Raw genomic sequence first — 22,530 nt, 5'->3', positions numbered from 1 at the left:
CCAAAACTCATATCTCCAATAATTTTTCTATACATATGGATATGTATAGATGTGAAGAAGGTAGATAACACTGGAGTGTTATCTACCTTCTTCACTACGCCGCTGATTGTTCTACGATCACCGAAGGTAATAAAATTTAGTCTTGCCCTATTTTGGGGTTATAAAATTAACAATATATTTTACCAGTTCTTCAGTAAATTTAAAGTTTTTTTTCATGTTTTTATGATGTTCACAATTATTACCTAAAAGTATATTTTTAATTAACACTCATTGCTGTTGCTCTTAACTAGAGGTAATCAAGATAAAAGAAAAACAATTTCTAACATAATATTTATTACCACTAAAGGTTTTTATACATCTTAAAACATAACGCAAATTTCACATTCGTTAACTGATGCACTCTTTAGACAAAAGACACTTTTGTAACAAATTTTCCTGTATAACATGATGGTGCAAATTGAAAAATAGACTGTTAAAAAAACATTTTCTAATGGACCACTGGCGAAATAAAACAACAAAAGAATTGCTTATCGGGGTTAAATAATTCCTCGTACTTCATTTCATATATTCGCTACAAAAAATGCCATTCTCGCTTCAATTTGTACACAAATAAAAGATGTCTTTGTCTATCCGAATTTAGCTCAGCGCATGTTTCGCTTTAAATATCCTCAGCGTATTATCACACGAGCCACTGATAAGAAGCGAGGGATTCGACCAATTACAACACAGCACTTTATCTTCGTGACCTGTGAGGTCGTAGAGCGGCGTTTTGGGACTGAAAACAAAAAAAAATGTGAGCCTTGGTTTGTACAAATCATAAAATCCAGACACGAGTTTATGTACCGCGGTTGTATCGACACTATGGAAATGAGTGAAATTGGGTACAAAAACGTCGGTATCGAAAGCTATTGAATACTGTAACTATATACATTAACTAGCAGACCGGCCAAGCGTTGCTGTGTCTAAGGTTTTTGTTATATTACATAGAAGTAAACTATTCAAGGGAAACGGTAGGAGAACACCAGTCATGGGGACCACCATGCTTTTTGGTGGTTATGCCATTAAATTGTAGCTTATATGAAACGTTGGTACTTTCAACACAGCGCCATCTGTTAGAATTGTGACTATCAAATAATAAACAAATATTTTGCAATAAAATAATATTGCGGGTATAAATTGAGATGTAAGCTATCCTATCTTTTAAGTTAGATCAAACTGCACACGGTGTGCAAATTTGATTGATATCGGTTCGGTAGTTTAGGAGTCCATAGCGGACAAACAACGTGACACGTAATTTATATATATTAAGAAGATTGCAACAACTGAAATAGATTCTACCTTCATATAGTTTAATAAAAAATAAAAATGAATAAACATCTAATGAGAAACAAATTAACCAATTCTTAATGACACTGGAAGAAACTAGCGTTTAAGGTACAGGCTTGGCCTAGTTTAAACGCTGGTGCTCATAGAAGTATATTATGTATAAGGTTAACCACAATGAATATTGTATCTCAACGATTCGTAGCCAAGTGTATGTTCACAATCTTTTAAAAATGTTAGTACAAAATGTAATCTGGATTGGAAATAATTTAAGATAGAACTCTAAATCTCTCGAATAATCGGTTACTAAAAAGTATTTTATGAGAAATCTATTGATATATCAATCTCTAGTAGTAAAAATGGATTAGGATTGAGTATAGAAAGCGGCTGTTAATCATTAAGTTTCAGAAACTAAAAAAGGCTATTAAGCTTAATTATAACTAGTTTGACTCGTTAAATTGAGGCAATAAATTAATTAACTCAACCGTTAACGAGAGATTTGACACTTAAGTCAATTTTTAGTTAGTTTTTAAGTCAACAAAAAGTCGACGGCGTGTGTCAGGCACTGGAGGCTGATCACCTACTTGGCTATTAGATTAAAAAAAGATCATGAAACAGATTCAGAAATCTGAGGCCAAGACCTAAAGAAATAGCGCCACTGATTTATTTATTGAATTTCCCAAGAACGATCTAATCTAGTTAATTGAATGCCCCATGCCCCACTCACCTCCTCGTATCCCACAATTTGACTTGATTGTCGTAACCCGCCGAAAGGAATAAGGTGTCCTGTGTTGTGGACCAACGAACAGATTGGACCCAACCCGTGTGGGATGTGAATGTTGTCTTTACTAGGCTGTCTGAAAGGGAACAATAGAAATACAATACAGTTTCATATTGTTAATATTATATTAACTATACATAAAAATATACCAATGAATTAGAATTAACAATCACGCGCATCATTTATACGTAATGGAATTACGGCCGCGTGTTACGAAATAATTATTCTAACTACATAGTCACATCTAGTATTAAGTTTTAGTTTAGTTAATATATTTATTAATTTTTCACGTTTTATATTAAAGTTCTACTATATGCCAATACAATTGTTTACAATTAAAAAAATCGCGTTGTAAGTAAATAAGTTTTATTTGAGCAGTGTGGTCTAGTTCTAGGCCTAGTGTCTTGACCGTGTAACTCTCATCCCTGAGGTAATTGGTTTGAATCCCGACTAGGCACCAATAGACTTTCTGTCATTATGCGTATTAAACACTCACGTATGGTGAAGAAAAATAACGTACGGAAAGCGGTATGCCTAAAACTCAATACCAGCCCGCTGGTTTTTTTTTTAAATATTTTGACGTTTTTTTTTTGCAATATGTCATAAACTAAAAGTTTTAATAACTAATAAAAAATAATAAACTCGATCGTAAGTATGTTATTTTCTGTATCAATAATAAATTATATTTCACAAGAGCTCTTTTAAATATTAGTACCTGTAGATCTCGGATCATAAAGACGTATGTGTCTATCGGCGGATGCCGTAATAATGCTGTTACTTAGAGGCGACCACGCGGCGTCGAAGAAAGCTTTGTTACCTGAAAATATAAATTTTCTCTAAATAAACGTGGCATAGAGGTTAAAATTTACTACATTATATTTATATTTTGCAGTCTGTTTCTACAATATAACATAGTTAAAACCACAATTATTTTAATATGTTTTTGTTATGTGGTGTGTATCAAGTAGAGATACTATTACTAAATTCAAACATGTATCATAAACAAACTTTACAATTACTTCATAACTTAGAATGAAGATTTTTAATAATAAATAATTGTATGTGATAAATCATATCGTTCAGCACACCAAAATATTATAATATTTGTTAAAAATATGTTAAGTAAGACTAGTTATTATGATATAATTGACTGTAATGTGTTAATTATAATATACATATATTAATGGTACATTGACTATTTTGTAGGGCATCAACAAGCACTTAGTTTAAATCGTTATAACTAACTAAATAAAATATGTGTATGAACTATATATAGTTCAAGATAATGTTTTACCAGCAATGTCTTGTTTAATAGCACCAAGTTCACAATCCCAAATCTTAATCAAGTGATCCCAGCTCCCAGATAGAACAGTGTTATAGTCCATCCACTGCACACTGGAGACAGCTTCCTTGTGTCCTTTAAGAGTAGTCAAGGCTTCCTAATTGAAACATAAGAATAAAAAAAAAATGGTAAAACATATGTATGAAAAATAGCATTTAATACTTTGTCAAACTATAACTATAATGTATACTAACTTTTTTAGTATAGTAGTTTTATTCTAAGAGTACATTGTCTTCACATATAATTATTTAACCAATGTAAACAAAATATTTTGGAAGGGGCAACTAGAATCTTCTTTGTATTTTGTTTGACATTCAAAAGTGCCATTTTAGGTGGTCTAATTGAAATAAATGATTTGACTTTGACTAACTACTGTTAGAAGATACTATTAATGCTAGGATATGATATATTGATATTTTTTTAATCTAAATCTTATTTGTTTCTAATGTTTGCTATAATAATAATAATGTGTTTCAGCTAATGTCAAGGAAACAGTTATAAATTGTAGAATAAACGTTTATATAAAGCTGCTCTTGATACATGAATACAGTAACAACTTACCCTTGATTTTCCTTGTTCCGGTTTACTCTTCTTTTTAGCTGGCACATTATCTTCTTCTGCTAAGCCTAAAAACAGAATTTTGACAACTTACTTCAAACTTGCAAAGAATGCATAAATAGACAGTATCTGACCAATTTAATACCAGTTTTAAAATTTTAATCTATAAAATATACAATGTTCTTTTTAAAACCTAACCTTTACACACAGACATGTCAGAGTCATGAGAAGTAACTAACCACCAAATATGTATATTTTTAAACTAAATGTGGAAATTTTAAGAAGAAACTTTGAGATTTTAATATGTAAGTATAATAATAGTCACAAATATAAGTATTAACATCTCCTCATCATTAGAAAAAATGACAAACTATAATAATACTATTAATACTAATAATAAGACTTACTTGCACTCCATAAACAAATATTATTATCCCAGCCCCCCGTTGCAAATTGTTTACCATCTGCGGAGACAGCCAAACACTCAATTCCCTTCTCATGACTCCGACATGTCACCACACTCTCTACAGAGTTTCCAGAAACATTCCATGACCACAAAATGGCTGACTGGTCATGAGAACCACTGAAAATTTTTGAGAGATAATTGTACCATTTTACCTAAAATTCTCATATCAACATTAAAAGGTATTTACAAAAGAAATGTTTGAAAGACAAAATGTCTCTTCAAAATAACATTAAGCTACAGATGAGCTTAAAAATTTATAGGCTTTACTAATACCACAAAACTTGAAATACAATTAATATTAACTATATATACCTTACAAAAATTGCTTGATCACCATTAAAGGCAACCCAAGCAACTGCTTTAACAGGGGATGTGTGACCCGGTATTGCTAGTTTGTGTTGTCCTTTAGTGGTCCAGATGTGGACACTGTTGTCATAGCACCCTGACAGGATCCTGAATATGCAAAAAATTTACTAAGCATAGAAATATTACCTTTAATGTATAAAGGTATGATATAACACTGAGCCACAACTGAGTGTTTTTCAAGGCAGTTTTTGCCGCGCACCACCACTATGTGGAACCAGCTGCCCACTGAAGTATTTCCTAACCAATTTGACTTAGGGTCCTTCAAGAAAAGAGCGTACCAATTCTTAAAAGGCCGGCAATGCACTCGCGAGCCCTCTGGCATTGAGTGTCCATGAGCGGCGGTATCACTTAGCATCAGGTGAACCTCCTGCCCCTTTGCCTGCTGTTCTATAAAAAAAATATAAAAAAATCCTGTATAAATAAATCTGTTCAAAAATAAACAATAAAATACACTGGGATATTTTCCAACTGAACTGTAGAAGCAATTATTTAGTGAGTAAATCCAGTTGTCGAGTCTGTAATACAACATAAATAGAGATTATTTTAAAAATATTACATGTATTTCTCTTAAATTGTATACTTATTATGAATGTTTGCTGCACTAATAATGACATACCAACTTCCATGAGTATCGACAGCTGCCACCCAATCATCATGCATCAAGCAGTCTTGAGGTTTTGGAGCGGGAAATCTTTCAATATATTCAATTTCCAATGTATCTTCTGTAGATACTCCCTTTTCTTGCAAATGCTCAGCTACGGTGGTACGCAAAAGTTCCCCATAAATGAGAAAATCAAAATCAATATTCTTTTTATGAGATTGAATAGATTCTGTCAGTAAGCCATTAACAAGTGTGCTTAGTTCTGCTGTCTGGATATTGCTTTGAACAGCCAATGGACTGTCTGGAATCGCATATCTGTAAATTGTTTATTTACAATTATATTTTTTTACATTATTATTTTAGATAGTTAAGAAAACGAAACTTACTGTTCTTGTTTTGTGACGAATCGAACTTGAATTTGAGCGGCATCTGCATCCCCGTCCATTATTATTGTTATTTACGTAGTACAAATGTAAATCTTCACACAATATGGTTTATACCTCAGCCAAGTACTGAAGATGTGATTTTAACTATCTTATATTAAACTGTAAAAGTTTTATTATGATTTGAGCTGAGAAAATAACATGTGGATCCTTATTTTGAAACTAGAAACGAACATGAGGAAACGATGTGGCATGTCAATTGTCAAGTAAATGAAGTTTATATTAAGAATGACAGTTTACATATTGACGTTCAAAAATTACGGTAATGACAATTAAATTTAAAAAAAAAACTGTTTCTAAATATTTTAGGTTAACTCATGTGGTAAACTTTGAATTGCCAAATAATATGTTTATTTGTATGCAAATATAATATTTCTGCAGTTTTTAAAATGGTTGTTAAAATAAATAGTAATCAGAAAAACTATGTTTTCAAAAGAAAGGCTGGAAGAAGTTTAATCGAACACCGTCCCATTTTTTCGCCAAATGAAGAGTAAGTATTCCTTCCTTTTATGAATACAAGCAATAACTTTGTGATATTTTACTATTATCTTTCTTTATCAAGGTCCCTGGTGGTTATAGTTGAAAATCTTTTACGTGTTTATAATGTGAAAACGGGTGATTGCACACGATCTTTAGAAACTGAAACTCCAGTGAACACTCTAGTCGGCATAGAATTTCCAAAGAAACAAGACTACAATTTATATGGGTGTTCAGACCTGGGGCTTGTAATAACATGGACCTGGGAAAATGGAGCAGTTCTCCGAGAAGTTGTAAGTCTCATAATTTATTAAATTAGATTTTGGAAAATCAGAAACATTTTCTTTTGTTGCATTGGTTTATGTAAAGTATCTTATTCCGTATGTTTTTATATTGGACTGTGTTTATAGTAAATTATATGCAGTCAAGACTTACCCTTAAGATTTGCTAAGAGATCTATTTGTTTTTTTTAGCAATTGAACCTTCCAGTACACGCAAACATAATTTACTCATTCAACCTTATAGATGAAAATGAATGCTTTGTCATATCTGGGAATCCTTCAAGAAAGATTTTTAACCTTGGATCATATTCTTTAAGAAAAGGAGATTTGGTGACAAACTATTCTGGCTTGGTGATTCCTCACAATGATATAATTTCAGTTGCAATTGGTTCTATAAGGGAAGAGAAATTTGCAGCAATTGCTAATGGACAATGCAAAGTTTATTTTCAAAACCTAGTTCAACCAGAAATGTACATACAGTAAGTTTCTTTTAAGACTATTTTATAAAATTTATCCATCCTCATAGATAAGCATGTGATGAGGTTGTGTATTTGAGCCTATAGCAATTGTTGGATATATAGGATTGGATTGGAGTCCCTAAACTAAGATATTAAATAATATTTAATGTGCTAGAGGCACATCATTTTTACAGATTAAAAATATTGTTGATACTTTTAGTATATCAAACGCTTAGTATACTAAAGAAAACAAGTTTCTACCTATTTGAAGAGTAGAACCATCATCATAATAATAGAACCATTTTGTAGAAACTTGTTTTCAAAGTATTATTAAATATAGGTTTATTATTTACTAGCTGACCTGGCTAACTTCTTTCCGCCTTACAGTGTAGTAATTTAGTTGTTGCTTTAGTTAAACTTTTTTTAGGATTTAATTAAGTAATAACATTATTACCAATACTTTTTTTTGCAAATACAGAAATGTTTTATAGAAAAAAGAAAGCAGTTTTACACATTAGGCCTCTTCTCTTTAGCGCCAATATTGCGATACTGCATGTTAAAGCACTTTCTGATATAGAACATTTGATGAGGTAACACATATCTTCGATCAAGATCAAAGCCTGGTTATGCATCTCCTCATACACCTCAAGATCGGCATTTCTTGAACTGACATGAATTCGACATAAAATGATGCGTAATTTTACGATTTTTTATATATTTTATTACTTATTCTGCTATTCAGAGCGGAGACGAATCCACCAAAATAGAGATAACTATCATTGGTCCAGCCGATCTTGAGTTATAAGTGGTGTAACTAACACAACTTTGTTTTATATATTTATAGATAATTACAATACTTACTGAAATTTCAGAAAGCAGTCTAGATTTAGAGTACTCTCAGTAGCAGCTAACCAACATGGTATGGTGGTATATACTGATGCTTTGGGAAGAGTGATGGTCTTGAGAGGAAACTTGTTCGTCCCTAACAAAACAGCACAAGAAACCTTACATTGGCATTCGTTACCTCTATTCGCTGTTTCTTTTACTTCAATAGGTATATAAATATTTACAGAATTTAACCACTATTTAGTAGTTTTAAAGAGGTTTCAAAGAATATTCTAAGAATTCCTATGTTTGCAAAAATTTTCAATGCATTTTGCTGTGAATTTCAAGACAGGTTAAGAAAAAGGAATTACATTTTTGTTATATATATTGCATTAGAATAACCCTCATAGTAGCTATTTTAGCTATTTTATGACAATGCTAGGTGTTATAATAAATTACCAGAAATCCTATTGTAAAATATTCATCAATTTCATCTAATTTTTGTAACAAATCAATAATCTTGTATTTTTTAGTATATTATTGTTACAATAACTCCTATATCTATGTTGGGTACATAGTTACCCCTTGACTCTGCTCAGTATATATACTCACCTCTGCTATATTCAATCTAAACCAAACCCATAACTTTATGAACAATAATAAGTTTTTTTAGGTAACTATCTTATTACTGGAGGAATGGAAAAGGTATTAGTCAAGTGGTCCTTTAGTGAACTAGCGCAGAAAGTTGATGAGAAGAAATTTATACCTCGCTTACCAGGCCTCGTAAGGTTTATAACAACGAGTAATAGTTATATTGCTGTATCCCTATCTAATAATTGTAAGTATTCATAGTTTATTGCTTTTGATTAATATCATTAGAACTGTTGCTAATGAAATGGAATCTGTAAGAACAAGTTTTATTAACCCTTGTTCTTGTTTGAAGGGTATATTTAAAATTATGAATTTGGGGGTCATATGCCATATCCGTTAACTAGTATACTACAGTTAGTGACAACGTTACAAGATGTTAATTTCTTAACTTCTTTCTAAACTAGAGGCTGTGTACAAGTTTTTGCATTCTTTTACAATAATAATTAAACACAAATGGTGAATGTTCTATTATTACTTGCAGCTATTGTGATTGCAAATCAGCAAATGTATGTGAGTAATACAATACTGGAATGTGGTGGTCTATCATCAGTAACCCGCTCACTTGGCTCCAAACTTGTGTACATGAAACCCCTGGATTCTCTCATAATACCAGGACGAACAGGGTTTCTCCAATTATATTCAACGGCGACAGATAAAGTTTTGTATAATGTAGGTGAAAATTACGAATTCAAAAATTAATAACTGTTATCATTTGTTGTTATGTATTATAATGATACAATAATCCTATTACGCCATATACATATTATTTGTGATTTATATCTAAATTGTTGATTCTGAGATTTTTTTCTAATTTTACACTGAAGTTTAAACTTCTAGTTCAAAAAGGCTTTCGTAATTATATATTTCTGATTGCTTTACAGATTGATATAACTGAAACTAATAGCATCCCAGCTGAAAGATACAACATAACACCAATAGAGACAGAAGTTACGACTGCCGCGGTTAGTGCAAATGGCCAATGGCTTGTCACCTCAGAATACCGAAATGATGGCACCAATTACCCAGAAGAAAAGCTAAAATTCTGGTCTGCTTGTAAAAACAATGCGTGTCCCTTCATACTAAACACCTGTGTTAATCTTTCTCATGGCGGATGTGATGTTGTATCTATCGCCTTAAGTAATAACGGTGACTTTTGCGTCACATCCGGGAACGATCAGAAATTTCGAATTTGGAAAGTCAGTGTTATAAACAAGAAAAAACAGTGGTCCTGCCTCACTGCCTGTTACTACTCCTCTGGTGTTTCTCATTATCAATCGATTCCGGTGCTAAACGAATACAAACATAGCAACATATTGGGCTTAGTCTCTCAAGGGGAGAGGCCATATTTGACGAAGGACTTGTTTGGCAAGGATGAAATAAGAAAAGTTTTGAATGTTCACAAGGCAACAACTGTACTGGATGAACGGATAGCTGAAAAGACAGTATCGAAAGGTGATTTAGCTATGGGAGGGGTGGCCATTTCTCAGGATGGATCATTAATAGCAGCGTGGTTTGGGGCAAAATTGACGCTTTGGGATTCACATTTATGTAATTTGAGGACGACCTTGTCTCACGTTGCATTAAGGCCTAAAGGGGTTCATGTACATTTTGGGAACCACGATGCAGCGCATTATGTAAGTTATCTCTCATTTCTGGTTAATATTTCATACAGTGGCGTAACTATAGGGTGGCAGGGCTGGCAAAATGCCACGGGCCCCCGACCCAATAGGGCCCCCCGCCCAAGAGATATTATATTTTATGGATGAATGTGAAGTCTCTAATACGCATTGTGCTAGCGACCATTAACTACAGACCATTCCCTCTCGAGTCAAGTTTGTTTTTTTTACTTTTAATTCTCGCTGATTTTAATTCAATTTCAATTTCAAAAATTCTTTATTTTGTTTCACAAAAATTTATAGTGCTACATATCCAGTGTACATTATTTCCTGGAATGTAACAAGCTTACAACTAGACACGTTTTTACAGCTATTTTGCTTTTTTTAAAACTTATAAAATTTATAAAACTAAAGTTATAATGTTACGAAAGGTTTTAACAATAACAAACAATTTTTAACAATGAGGTAAACTACCTGGTAATTATGCAATCTTTAGATGAGATTTGCATTTTGACATGCCTAAATTGAATAACTAAATATAGTTCTAACAATAAATGGGGTAGCACCGAGAACAAAAGAGTAGACGGCAAGCAATCACAATAGGAACAGTCACCCGCTAAGGCTAGCGCGAGCATCAGTCACGCAACGCACGCGTAATCCAGGTCTATATACACTTGGCGTCAAAAAAATCGCACCTTTCTTAAAATTCGTGTCAAGCGGTTATAACTTCTAAGATCCTTCCTGTACCCTATCATTATTAGTATCATTTAAAAGCTTAATTAATAAGCTTTCAAAAAAATTATCATTTGTTTACGGAAAATCAAAAACCACAAATCATCAGCACTTTAATTAAAAAGTGGCGATGTACGCGTTTGGAGGCTCACTAATTATACCACCCTGGACGCGTATATAACGAGGGGGTAAAAGTCAATGATGGGTAATTCGCTATCCAGACGTCACAGAGGTCACTCCTGAAGAGCTTCGACAAGAAAAAACTCAGTGAAAATGGATACCATGGCAAAGAAGCAGCTCAAGTGGTGGCCCTACTGCAAATCGGACTACGGCAGGTTGAAGTTGCTCGGCAACTGAAAATCAGCCGATTTCGAGTGCAACGGGTATACCAACGGTTCCAAGAGACTGGAGGTTACATCAGGAGACATGGATCCGGGAGACATCGCTGCACTACCGTCAGAGGTGATCGCTCCATTGTGTCGACGTCTTTGCGGAACCGCTTCTTCAACGCTGTGGAGCTGCAGCAGCGGCTTTGAGCTACTCGAAGGACAGCTGACAGCGTCTCCACTATCAGAAGAAGGCTGTGAGAGAAGAATTTGCTGCCCCGGAGAGCTGCTACAGGCTGCTATTGACTGCCATCCACCGGACGAAAAGGAAGCGATTTTACGAAACGCACGTGCCGTGGACATTCGACCAGTGGAGGAATGTCCTGTTCTCCAACGAAACCTGGGTGTGCCTGTACACCAACAACATGAGTAAGAGAGTCTACAGGCGGCCAGGGGAGCGTTTCACACCAGCCTGCACCGTGGAAACCGTCGGGTATGGAGGAGGATCCTGCATGTTCTGGAGCGGTATTTCTATCGACGGCAAGACAGACCTCGTGTGCGTCTCCACAGCTGGAGATGGTCGCGGTCAGGGGTCTCTGACTGCCCACCGGTATATCACCGAGGTTTTGGAGGAGCATGTGGTCCCATGTGCAGGTATTGCCGGCGCCAACTTCGAGTTCATGCCGAACATTCGAGCCTCGATTGTCAAGGACTACCTACGTCGAGTTGGCATGAAGGTTATGGACTGGCCAGCAAGAAGCCCCGACCTCAATCCTATCGAGAACCTCTGGGACGAGCTGAAACGGCGAGTTCGGGCCCGTAATCCAGCTCCTGCCACTCTGGATGAGCTTCGAGATGCCGTCATCGAGGAGTGGGACAACATTCCCCAGGAACACGTCGTGACGCTCATCAGGTCCATGACTGACCGCTTGGAAGCTGGTTGGAGAGATAGAGGAGGCAACACTATGTTTTAAGACTAATTTTTAAGGATTGTCATTGTTTATTTTTAATTTTTGTATTGTTCCTCTTATTTGTAATTTTGATTAGAATACACATTGTTTCACATTTTCACAGAATTTTCTTTTTTTATGGGGGTGGTGGCCAATTTCCTACCGTTTTCAAATAAGGGATTTCATTAGCTTTCAAATGATACTAATAATGATAAGGTACAGGAAGGATCTTCGGAGTTATAATCGCTTGACACGAATTTTAGGAAAGGTGCGATTTTTTTGACGCCGAGTGTATATTGATAATTATATATATTATATATATTTATTATTATTATATTTATATTTATTATATTATATATATATTAATAATATATGCTGATTTTAATTGCCATATTACAGCATTAAAGTGTATAATAAAAAGTGATAGTCGTGTTTTGACGGGAGGTATCCGTAACCGTATGGGTGATATTCAGATTAAAAACTTGCACGAATTAAAACTTCCGTGTGTCAAATCCAAAACGTTTTGACATGCTGGAGTCATACTGAGACCTGTATTCTTCAATCAAACTTAAAACTCGTTTTAAGAGCGGTTAACCAATTTTTTTATGTATGAAGTTTGACATATTTGACAGCGCTCAAGGTGAGATTGTCACTTGAGATACAAATTAAAATCTGGATCTTAGTGCTAAACCTCGACTCTTTCAATGAAACAAAGGCGCCATCTAGGGTGTGATTATATTTTTGCTATTTTCTTGTACCTGTGACATTTTTTTTTTTTGCAGTTAGTATGTACGACGGAGGAATGCTTAGCTGTATGGAGTTTGCTATCGCTCACAGTAACTTATATAGTACGAAATTATCCAGTCTGCTTAGCTGCTGATCCTTTCTCCAATAGAATGGTAGTTGTCACAAGAGATAATGATGGTAAGATTTGATAATATATTTTTTTATTGTTATAAATAAAAACTATTTACCAATGCTTCAACAAATTTAAATCTAATTATAAAATTCTCGTGTCACAATGTTCCTTCCCTTACACCTCCGAAACGGCTCGACCGATTCTTATGAAATTTTTTATACATATTCAGTAACCAGAATCGGCTACTATCTATATTTCAAACCCCTAAGTGATAAAGTGTGTCCACCCCAAGAATTTTTTTTTATTTTTCTGACAAGTTTTTTTGTTTTTATTTTTTTATGATACAGCATACAAAAATACATTCAACCCCTAATTTTCACCACTCTACGATAAACCCCTATTTTTTATTATTGTAGATATGTAGTTATTTTTATTGAACTAAAAAAATGTTTCCTAGAAAAATTAACATGGCAAAACAACGTTTGCCGGATCAGCTAGTATTTTCATATATATTTTTCTCTACGAAATTTTATAAATTGTGAAGTAATATACATTATGAATAACGTATTCGATAGCGGTAGAGACTACTAGAGTCTACTGTAAACATTTTTTTTTTCAGTACACGTATTCACTCCACACAACTCCTCTCCGATTTTATCGCAGAAACGGGTTCTTGAACCTAGTACTGGTGTAATCACTCACTGCACCTTCGGGAAGACCACTGAAGACGATGCGAAGATCTACTTTATGAGGAATTATTCGGTAAGGAGTTAACTTTTGTGATTGAAGAGTTAAAAAGTTCTTTTTCGATATTAGTTTGAGCTCCTTTATCATCAGCCCAGTGGCAACAGCCTACACGGGTATTCCAAAGATTTGAAAATAAAGTAAAACATCTATTATGAGTGTAAGATTTGTGATGCTACCAACAGCTGATGACCATAAAACGCCAGTACAGATCGTAAATAATAGCTAAGAACCAACACATCAGTGTTAGATAACAATCAACACAACACGTCTAGAGAAACAGACATACAAAAATCCTCCCCTCTTAATGCCCCGCTACAAAGAGTGTAAGTTTCATTCTAAAATCGTTAATCCAGTTTTTAAATAGCTGTCAGATTTGACTCGGCTTGGCTTAATATACACATACATATATGTATTAAGTAGTTTTTTTTTTAATATTTTTCATTAGGTACTTTTCGACTTGGAAAAGCTGTACGTTCTGAAAAAGTAAATTTAAAATCTAAACTTTTAGGAAATATATTGCTTGGAACCAGAAAAATCAACAGAATCCCAACTAGAAGTGATATCACATAGAAATGTGCCGAAGTCAAAATTCGGCCAACTACTTGCCGAACAGCAAGTGTCTGAAGTCACCTCAACTAGAGCTGAAGAAATACAGCAGCTTAATGTGGAAAGTCTTGCCAGTAGTGCTGTATCTCAGGTATGTCATTTTATTTACTCTATATCGTAAAATTTTAAATACAAACTTACGTACAACACCGAAATTTAAAAAAAAAAACGATGTTTTTAACCATTATCTTTTATTTGTACTAGACGAAGCGCTATCTCTTTTTATAACAATTAATGTTTATTACGAGAATAGAGGTTACAGTCACAGACAGAATAATTCCATATCTTTATATATATAATTCTTCTGTGAGTGTGTATGTCACTGAACTTCTCTCAAACGACTGGACCGATTTTGATGAAATTTTTTGTGTGTGTTCAAGGGGATCTGGGAATGGTTTAGATTCACAAATCAGCCCGCCAGATGGCGCTGCAGTCGGTACTTTCATACTTTGCTTTACTAATCGCTTGAAATATCAAGCAGGACAACGTCTGTCGGGTCCACTAGAATAATAATAAAAAATTGTTTAATGTTTAATTTATTTGTCTTTTTCCCTTTCAGTTCCTATCGGCCGCACCCCACATGATACCACCAGTGAGAATGCTAAGCACTTCCTTCCTCCAACTTATATCAGGGTATACGGAAAATGAAGAAGTGGAACCAACAGAGGCACCCATGGAGGTGGACTCCAGTGACGATGAAGAAGCACCTAAAGTTCAGCTTCCGAAGCCTGAACAGCTGTGCAAAGCTGACTATGATTCCATTAAAAATAAAAAATTAAAGAAGATTTTAGACCAAAATCTTTTGGACTCTGAAACGACAATGGAAGTTTTTAGTTTGTGATGTAATAAATATTTTAAAAATCTATATTTTTTTTATATTTCAACTAGCAGACCGGCCAAGCGTTGCTGTGGCTAAGGTTTTTGTCATATTACATATTAGAAAACTATTCAAGGCAAACGGTAGGAGAACACCAGTCATGGGGACCACCATGCTTTTTGGTGGTTATGCCATTAATTTGTAGCTTATGTGAAACGTTGGTACTTTCAACTCAGTGCCATCTGTTAGAATTGTGACTATCAAATAATAAACAAATATTTTGCAATAAAATAATATTGTGGGTATAAATTGATCCTATCTTTTAAGTTGGATCAAACTACACACGTTGTGCAAATTTGATTGAAATCGGTTCGATAGTTTAGGAGTCCATCGCGGACAAACAACGTGACACGTAATTTATATATATTAAGATATACATGGTTTCAGTTGAATAAAAACAAAATATTAAATTTGCTAAAATATCTTACTTGAACTAAAGATTAACTGCGCGGCTTAGTTATTTGTTAACTTGTGATAAAGAAGAATTGTACATCTTATACTTTAATACTCATTGCAGTAATCAAAGTTAAATATAGCAGTAAAAGATAATATATCATTTAACACAATGTCTCTATTTAACAACGACGAAGTGAAAATTATCGCGGAGAAATGTGGTTTTAAAAATTATGATACTTTGCAATATGAGATACAAAATTATTCAGAAGAATTAGTTGGTTATTTGGGAGAGTATTTACGTTTATTTCTTAAAGTTAATTCACATGATAGAGTTTTGTTTGTGAAGTGTGTGCCACGGTATGATGAATATAAAGCGGAGTATTTGAGAAAAACTGGCTTCTTTAGAAAGGAGTATGTACTATTGAGTTCATTGTTTACTCAGTTTATTAAACGTGAAGGTAATTACTTTATATAAATTTTCTTTAATTTTATTCATTCTTATTTATTTACACTTTGTTGCAATAAAAATAAAGGAAACACAATACATAAAAATTATAAGGGATGCAACGGGCGGCTTTATCACTAATAAGCGATCTCTTCCAGGCAACCCTAGTAAAATAGAAAAACTAAAAAAAAAAATATAATAGATATAGATCAGGAGTTATGAATATCGTTACTACTGCTCACTAATAGGTGAACCGGCATAGAGTATGTAAACAAATGTGCTTTAATAAGCAATGTTTGGCAAATTGAAATTAAAGTACTTATAGCTTCAGTGGCAGACAGCAAGGTTCCTATCGCATAAAAGAAGCCCGCCTTGTAAAAAAAAGACAATAAAATTCTTAAGTTCAATAGAGAAATAACTGTCTCCGTTGCCATTATTATTGTATTTGAAAGTTGATTATGTGACTACTACTATGAATCTAAATAACCGTTTGACCCTTTTTACGTTGTAGGTTGCAGTAAATGGCGGCCAGAAGTTATACACCTAAAAGACGAAGTATTCGTGTTTGAAGACGTCACTAAAATTGGCTATGCACTATCCGACAGTCGCAAACCCTTCTCGTACGAAGAAGTAGTCGCGACCGTTAAAGCAGTAGCAAAATTTCACGCTGATTCCCTTATATACGAGTACAACAAAACACAACAATTAAAAAGACCGTATTACATATGGGAGGATTATAAGGAATATTTGTTTGAGCCCGTCAAAGCACAGGCATGGCGAGACACAGGCTGCAAGGGTGTTATAGACATCCTAAGAATTTATTCTGCATATAAAGATTCACCAAACTTTCAATCAGTTGCAAATGTTGTAACCGACTTATTCAACCGAGCCACGAAATCTATGCAACCAAGCCGCAAACACAGAAACGTTGTTGTTCATAGAGACGTTTGGTCTAATAATGTCTTCTTTAAAGAAATGGAGGATGGTTCAACACACGCACTGTTAGTGGACTTTCAAACAGCGGTATATACGATTCCTACCCATGATCTAGCAACACTGTTGTTCTTAAATACAACAAAGAAATTTCGTAGTGTCTTCACAAATAAAATGATAGACATTTATTATATGTGTCTCAGCGATGTATTGAATGATGCTGGGGTTAATATACTGGATTTTTTTGATAAAAAAGCATTATCGAAGGCATATGAAGATAGTGTTGTGTTTGGCATCACACAAGCGGCATTGGTATTGCCCATAGCAAATATGCCAGAGTTCATTAAAGACAAATATTGCCGAAGTGGTAATGATGAATTTGACGCGATATCTAGGAGCCATTGTTTCATAGAATCATTGGAATCCGACGAACAGTACCGCGAAACCATTTTAGAGCTCTTTGATGATATAGTGGAAAGATTTGTTTTACCGTCTTTAAACAGTTATAAATAATAATGATAAGATAAATAAGACATATTTGAATACAGTATCTGTGTTAGTTCAACATTAAATATAAGTTAAATTATGTAATTAACTTTAACTGATAAAACCATTAGTTTTAAATAAGGTTTATATAGTTATTAAGTATATTGTAGGCAGTGAAACACTTGTGTATTAAGCCAAGATGCCAGAGACGTATAATAGTTTTACAGCTGTTAATTATATATCAGAAAAAGAAATTGCTAAAATAATTAAAATTTATTTTAAAGAAAATGCGGTTTTCGAAAACTATTCTATAGATTTTGCGAGTCAAAATATGCTAGGATTTTTATGTGACTATTTTATGGTTGAACGTAAATGTATCTGTCGGTGCTAACGAGAAGCGAGTATTAAATTGTTTTATAAAATCTATATCTAAAAGTAATAAAGCAAAAGCGGAAATGGTTAAAGAGCTAAAACTTTATGAAAAAGAATCAAAGTTTTACACAATCATTATAGAGAAGCTTCGTACACCAGGTATGTAAAGGTTTTTTTTTCAAATAAGTCACCTTCAATGTGTTTCACGTGAAAGAGAAACAAATATCAAGACTTAAATCGATTAATAATATTAACATTTCAAAACGATGCTTAACTTTGGTTATATATTTGTATTTTCAGACATAAAAGCATGGAGTGCAAAACTAATTGTGGCTTTAGAAGACGCTTTGGTTTTTGAAGACTTAAATTCCCTGGGATACAGAATGCACTATAAACTCAAAACTTTTGACGATGCTCATATTTTTCAAGCATTAAGTACTTTGGCCAGATTTCATGCCTCTTCAATTATTTATGAAGAACATAAATCTGTTGAATTGAATCGTACCTACAGGATTTGCGAAGACTATAAAGATTATTTCGACAAGGGTGGATATAAAATAACAGCTCCATGGTTTAGTCAATGTATGATTGGCGCTTTGGAAGTTGTAAAGAGCCATTCAAAATACGCTAAAACCAAAGATATAATTGATAAGTGTGATAGAAAATGGCGGAATGTATGGAAAGCAGCGCTAGATTTGACAGACACATCGTCTAAATACAGGAATGTTATCTGTCATCGGGATTTATGGAATAATAACTTGATGTTTCACTATAAAGGAAATGAGCCTGATGATTGCTTATTAGTGGACTTTCAAGCAGCCAGGTACCACCCACCTGCAGGCGATGTTGTACTTCTGCTTTTCTGTAACTTAGAGGCCGAGAACCGAGAAGAAAATTTTAATAGATGTTTAAAATATTACCATTGTACACTTCAGCACATCCTCGAACAACACTGTATTGAAATAAATGATATTATTTCGTTGAAAATGCTTCAAGAATCAGCAAAAGACTTTCGCCTTTGGGGGCTGGTAGCTTCCGCATGTCTAGTGCCACAATTTTGGATAAAAGACGATTTAACTACAAAGATCTTTACCGATTCCGAACAATTTAATAAAATACTTTCGCAGGATAAAGCTACTTTTATTAGGAAAATGTGTGACGAAAACGTCGAGTATCGAATTAAAGTTTTGGATTTATTTGAAGAAATTGTTTGCGAATATATCTTAAATTAAACTTATAAATACGACTGTTTACGTTATTTGTGCGTCTAAGTACAATGTACATAAATCATGACTACAATACATTTTAAGCAGATTTTTAAGTAAATACTATGCATCTGTGCATTTATCTAATATATAAAATTCTCGTGTCGCGGTGTTTGTAGTTAAACTCCTCCGAAACGGCTTGACCGATTCTCATGAAATTTTGTGTGCATATTGAGTATGTCTGAGAATTGGACAACATCTATTATTCATCCTCCTAAATGTTAAGGGTAGTCCACCCCTAATTTTTTTTTTTAATTTTTAGATAAATTTTTATTTTTTTATTATACAACATTAAAAAATACATATAACCCCTAATTTTCACCCCTCTACGATCCCCCTATTTTTTATTATAAATGATATACATGGCAAAATTTTGTTTGCCAGGTCAGCTAGTTTACTTATAAAAGGCTAATACACGTACGATTTACCTGACGGAAAATATATAGAGGTCTAGATAAGATCTAGTATCTTAACACATATTTTTAAGTAAACGTTTGTAATTTTAGAGACTCGCGCTTCAAGCGAAGTTGAATAAACTTGTTGTCTTCTAGTTTCCGACCATATTTTTCATGCCAAGGGTCCTTATATCGTTGGATGTAAATGTTGCAGAAGGGACGTATTAGTATAATGTAGATCAACTCGACGAAGCTGAGTATAGTCGTGCCAAGAAATAAACCACCCGTGCCACCTGTTGAAACTAAAATAAAATGTTCTGTACTTATCTTATACCCGTTAGTTAGTGTAGAGAGGAGTACCTATATGTATTATACTAGCGAACTATCCAAGTGTAACATCGCTTCATATTTTTTTTACTATATCGTATCGGAAATCTAATTGATCATCAGAAGTATCAGAAAATATCTTTCATAAATTATAACTTATCGATCCTACGACCAAATATATAAGAAATTTATTCAATTACCAACTAAGTCTAAAGCACCGCGTACAACGTTCCTCCTATATCTCTCAGTGGGAAGAAAGGCAAGCTCTATTGCTACTGAGGCGTTATATTTATCTGACTCGAAATCTTTCACTGTAGATATTTCTGCCTCAGTACAGGATGGTAGACAGTCGCAGTATAGACCTGTTCTTGACGACCAACGTGCTTTGAGTACCTGTCGAGATAACAATTACATATATAATATTGATAATTGACTGACACAAGTTCTTCATAACTAAATTTTATTTAATCTTAACTATAAAGTAATTAGTAATGTCTCTTTTGTTACGTTTATTTAAAACGACAGTGATAAAGACAAAAAAACTTTAGAGGTGTCAAGGGACACCCGGATGGAACGAAATTCCTTTCGATTAATTTATATGTTAATTGGTATCATAACAGTATGATAGATTTTCTCGACACCAATCTTACGACGAAAAAAAAAAGCCAACATCACGAGATGTTCCCAGGCGGTCACCCATCCAAGTACTGACCTCGCCCGACGTTGCTTAACTGCGGTGATCGGATGAGAACCGGTGTATTACAATAGCAAATAGCAAAAAAGTGTCGTGACAACTTTTCGTAAGAATTTTTTCCGTCTAGCCCCTTTCACAACGCGCGATAAGGAACTTCGTTCCAAAAATACAACCGCTTTACGATGTTCATTGTCAATGGTGAATATACAGTTATTTTATGGGATGGCCTGGGTTTCCAAATGTTTCGGGATTAATTTTTGGCACAGACTCGATGTGTATGTCCGTATTTACGTACCGTCCTTCCCTCTATATACGCCTATGGAAGTTTACACTTATGAATTAGGTAAATAAATGCCATTTAGTCAATATTAAAAACTGAGAGAAATCACACAATGGTGCTTAAAAGATAAGGCTTTTAAATGGACAACTTACCGACAATGTATTCAAGTTATTATAAAGACAAATAACCCCAGTCATATTGCATTTCAAGTGTTCCTCAACATTAGGCATGTAAAAGTTGGTGCAATTACACAGTCGCAGTTGAGCATCCTTCCTACATTGAACTGTGCATGCCGTATATGAATAATACGGGTACACCTCTATATTATTTTCATCTGTGTACCGACATTTTCGTTTCACTGGAGATATTAACCTGGCTCCAGCGTCGTTTTGTATGTCCTTTATTGATATTAAACGCCTTAAAAATATCAAATGTTCATGTATTTATTTGTTTCAATATTGTTTAAAAGATTAGACGTTGTTAATTTTAAAAAAATTGCTATCTTGCGGAAAAGTTACTAGTGGTTGCACCTCTGGATTTAATTAGGTCTGTAACATTAACTGACTTATCTTCTCTGATACTAAAACTTTACGGTTCCTTGAACTATTTAATAAAGATTTAAACATGTTTACCACAGACCCAAATGAAAGCTTTAAGTTTTCACTGTCTATGCTTCCTACAATCAATCCTTAATAAATTAATTTAAGTTCATAAATCAGCTTCAGTTAATAAATATAATAATGAAACTACCTTTACATATAACTAAATGGACGATTTTGTGTACGGCTGCGCATTCCGTTTTTAAATAAATTGTGTGTATTTTAACTTTTATATATACTAAACAAAGATGGTCAATGAACTTACGTTATGAGTAGAAAATTACCTGTAATAATTTTCAGGCTTAACATTAACGACGTCAGATTCCGGAGTGGTGACTGATGGTACTTCTTCCTCGTTCAATACGTAAACTTTACTCGGTAAAAGAACCTTGAGCGTCATCGTGCCTGGCCCTGTCGCTCGGTTGTTAACGAGCTCCAATTTTGGCGGACGCCTTTCCCTAAAGAATGTGATTAAATTGGCTGCTGAAGATACGACGGAATATTACATTGCTCTAAGGTTGACCGAAGAGTTCTGCTGCCTGTACAGACGTGTTTTGGCAGGCACGCTGCGAGTGAGGGGGAAATGTGACTAAAGACAAACATATTTGAAAATCGAATTTGTACGAATGTCGAAGCGTTAACCTACTCGTATCTCATACCAATACAATTAAATAATACTATACTGTGTTATGCCTGTCTCTGGAACTATACCATGAGTTTAATGCTAAGTGCTAACGTCGGGTCACACACACAAAATATTTCACATAGACAATAGCGTTAAATACTTTTTCAAAGTAGTTGTAACTATTTGTTTAATGCGTTGTTAACTTTCCAGTTGCATTTATTATTTATTTACTAATTTTAAGATGGCGCACTACATCCATGTAAACAGTTATTTTTAGTAAGCGATTTAAGAAATTTTATTTTTATTTTAACATTTTAACAAAGAACCTGGTTTAGAATGGATTTGGGTTTACTTTATCTTCAGTTCAATTAAAAGTAGTCTATACTCTGTCTACTGATAAAAAAATACTTATAGAACATGTTGGCATA

General features: G+C 34.0%; 5 protein-coding genes across 5 annotated transcripts; 3 read left to right on the top strand and 2 right to left on the bottom strand.

The window, feature by feature from the left end:
* Positions 1–321: 321 nt before the first annotated feature.
* Positions 322–6,070, bottom strand: LOC125048755 (ribosome biogenesis protein WDR12 homolog). The gene is made up of 9 exons (XM_047647616.1): positions 5,824–6,070; positions 5,453–5,752; positions 4,783–4,923; positions 4,412–4,587; positions 4,008–4,072; positions 3,399–3,543; positions 2,820–2,921; positions 2,051–2,180; positions 322–775 (listed from the first exon to the last, which is right to left on the bottom strand). Exons 1-9 carry the CDS (start codon positions 5,880–5,882, stop codon positions 637–639), a joined length of 1,257 nt encoding a protein of 418 aa, XP_047503572.1. The 5' UTR covers positions 5,883–6,070; the 3' UTR covers positions 322–636.
* A 93-nt stretch (positions 6,071–6,163) lies between these two features.
* Positions 6,164–15,271, top strand: LOC125048754 (WD repeat-containing protein 75). Its single transcript, XM_047647615.1, has 11 exons — positions 6,164–6,370; positions 6,443–6,650; positions 6,831–7,117; positions 7,969–8,150; positions 8,595–8,759; positions 9,054–9,241; positions 9,454–10,206; positions 12,979–13,120; positions 13,675–13,817; positions 14,311–14,499; positions 14,968–15,271. The coding sequence occupies exons 1-11, from the start codon at positions 6,270–6,272 to the stop codon at positions 15,247–15,249; spliced, it is 2,640 nt and encodes an 879-aa protein (XP_047503571.1). The 5' UTR covers positions 6,164–6,269; the 3' UTR covers positions 15,250–15,271.
* A 520-nt stretch (positions 15,272–15,791) lies between these two features.
* LOC125049149 lies at positions 15,792–17,833 on the top strand. The gene is made up of 2 exons (XM_047648278.1): positions 15,792–16,139; positions 16,638–17,833. The coding sequence occupies exons 1-2, from the start codon at positions 15,851–15,853 to the stop codon at positions 17,570–17,572; spliced, it is 1,224 nt and encodes a 407-aa protein (XP_047504234.1). The 5' UTR covers positions 15,792–15,850; the 3' UTR covers positions 17,573–17,833.
* On the top strand, positions 17,784–19,160 carry LOC125049150. The gene is made up of 2 exons (XM_047648279.1): positions 17,784–18,076; positions 18,218–19,160. Exons 1-2 carry the CDS (start codon positions 18,001–18,003, stop codon positions 19,147–19,149), a joined length of 1,008 nt encoding a protein of 335 aa, XP_047504235.1. The 5' UTR covers positions 17,784–18,000; the 3' UTR covers positions 19,150–19,160.
* A 408-nt stretch (positions 19,161–19,568) lies between these two features.
* On the bottom strand, positions 19,569–22,152 carry LOC125048961 (pickpocket protein 28-like). Its single transcript, XM_047647942.1, has 4 exons — positions 21,762–22,152; positions 21,031–21,295; positions 20,105–20,297; positions 19,569–19,879 (listed from the first exon to the last, which is right to left on the bottom strand). The coding sequence occupies exons 1-4, from the start codon at positions 21,875–21,877 to the stop codon at positions 19,665–19,667; spliced, it is 789 nt and encodes a 262-aa protein (XP_047503898.1). The 5' UTR covers positions 21,878–22,152; the 3' UTR covers positions 19,569–19,664.
* Between the last annotated feature and the right edge of the window lie 378 nt (positions 22,153–22,530).

The sequence above is a fragment of the Pieris napi genome, chromosome 4, assembly GCF_905475465.1.
Source record: "Pieris napi chromosome 4, ilPieNapi1.2, whole genome shotgun sequence".
NCBI classification, from domain to species: domain Eukaryota; kingdom Metazoa; phylum Arthropoda; class Insecta; order Lepidoptera; family Pieridae; genus Pieris; species Pieris napi.
The sequence above is the reverse complement of the archived record's forward strand: the minus strand, read 5'-3'. Positions and strand labels throughout refer to the sequence as shown.

What these genes read in the sequence shown, in the direction of transcription:
- LOC125049150 (XM_047648279.1), top strand. Translation starts at nt 18,001, where the DNA reads ATGGTTAAAGAGCTAAAACTTTATGAAAAAGAATCAAAGTTTTACACA. An exon ending in AGAGAAGCTTCGTACACCAG is followed by an intron (nt 18,077 to 18,217) that starts GTATGTAAAGGT and finishes TTGTATTTTCAG; the next exon opens with ACATAAAAGCATGGAGTGCA.
- LOC125048755 (XM_047647616.1), bottom strand. Translation starts at nt 5,882, where the DNA reads ATGGACGGGGATGCAGATGCCGCTCAAATTCAAGTTCGATTCGTCACA. An exon ending in CGGAACAAGGAAAATCAAGG is followed by an intron (nt 3,544 to 4,007) that starts GTAAGTTGTTAC and finishes TGTTTCAATTAG; the next exon opens with GAAGCCTTGACTACTCTTAA. An exon ending in TTATGATCCGAGATCTACAG is followed by an intron (nt 2,181 to 2,819) that starts GTACTAATATTT and finishes GTTCCCTTTCAG; the next exon opens with ACAGCCTAGTAAAGACAACA.
- LOC125049149 (XM_047648278.1), top strand. Translation starts at nt 15,851, where the DNA reads ATGTCTCTATTTAACAACGACGAAGTGAAAATTATCGCGGAGAAATGT. An exon ending in TCAGTTTATTAAACGTGAAG is followed by an intron (nt 16,140 to 16,637) that starts GTAATTACTTTA and finishes TTTACGTTGTAG; the next exon opens with GTTGCAGTAAATGGCGGCCA.
- LOC125048961 (XM_047647942.1), bottom strand. Translation starts at nt 21,877, where the DNA reads ATGACGCTCAAGGTTCTTTTACCGAGTAAAGTTTACGTATTGAACGAG. An exon ending in ATAACTTGAATACATTGTCG is followed by an intron (nt 20,298 to 21,030) that starts GTAAGTTGTCCA and finishes TTATCTCGACAG; the next exon opens with GTACTCAAAGCACGTTGGTC. An exon ending in CGGTGCTTTAGACTTAGTTG is followed by an intron (nt 19,880 to 20,104) that starts GTAATTGAATAA and finishes ATTTTATTTTAG; the next exon opens with TTTCAACAGGTGGCACGGGT.
- LOC125048754 (XM_047647615.1), top strand. Translation starts at nt 6,270, where the DNA reads ATGGTTGTTAAAATAAATAGTAATCAGAAAAACTATGTTTTCAAAAGA. An exon ending in ATTTTTTCGCCAAATGAAGA is followed by an intron (nt 6,371 to 6,442) that starts GTAAGTATTCCT and finishes TTCTTTATCAAG; the next exon opens with GTCCCTGGTGGTTATAGTTG. An exon ending in TGTTTCTTTTACTTCAATAG is followed by an intron (nt 8,151 to 8,594) that starts GTATATAAATAT and finishes AAGTTTTTTTAG; the next exon opens with GTAACTATCTTATTACTGGA.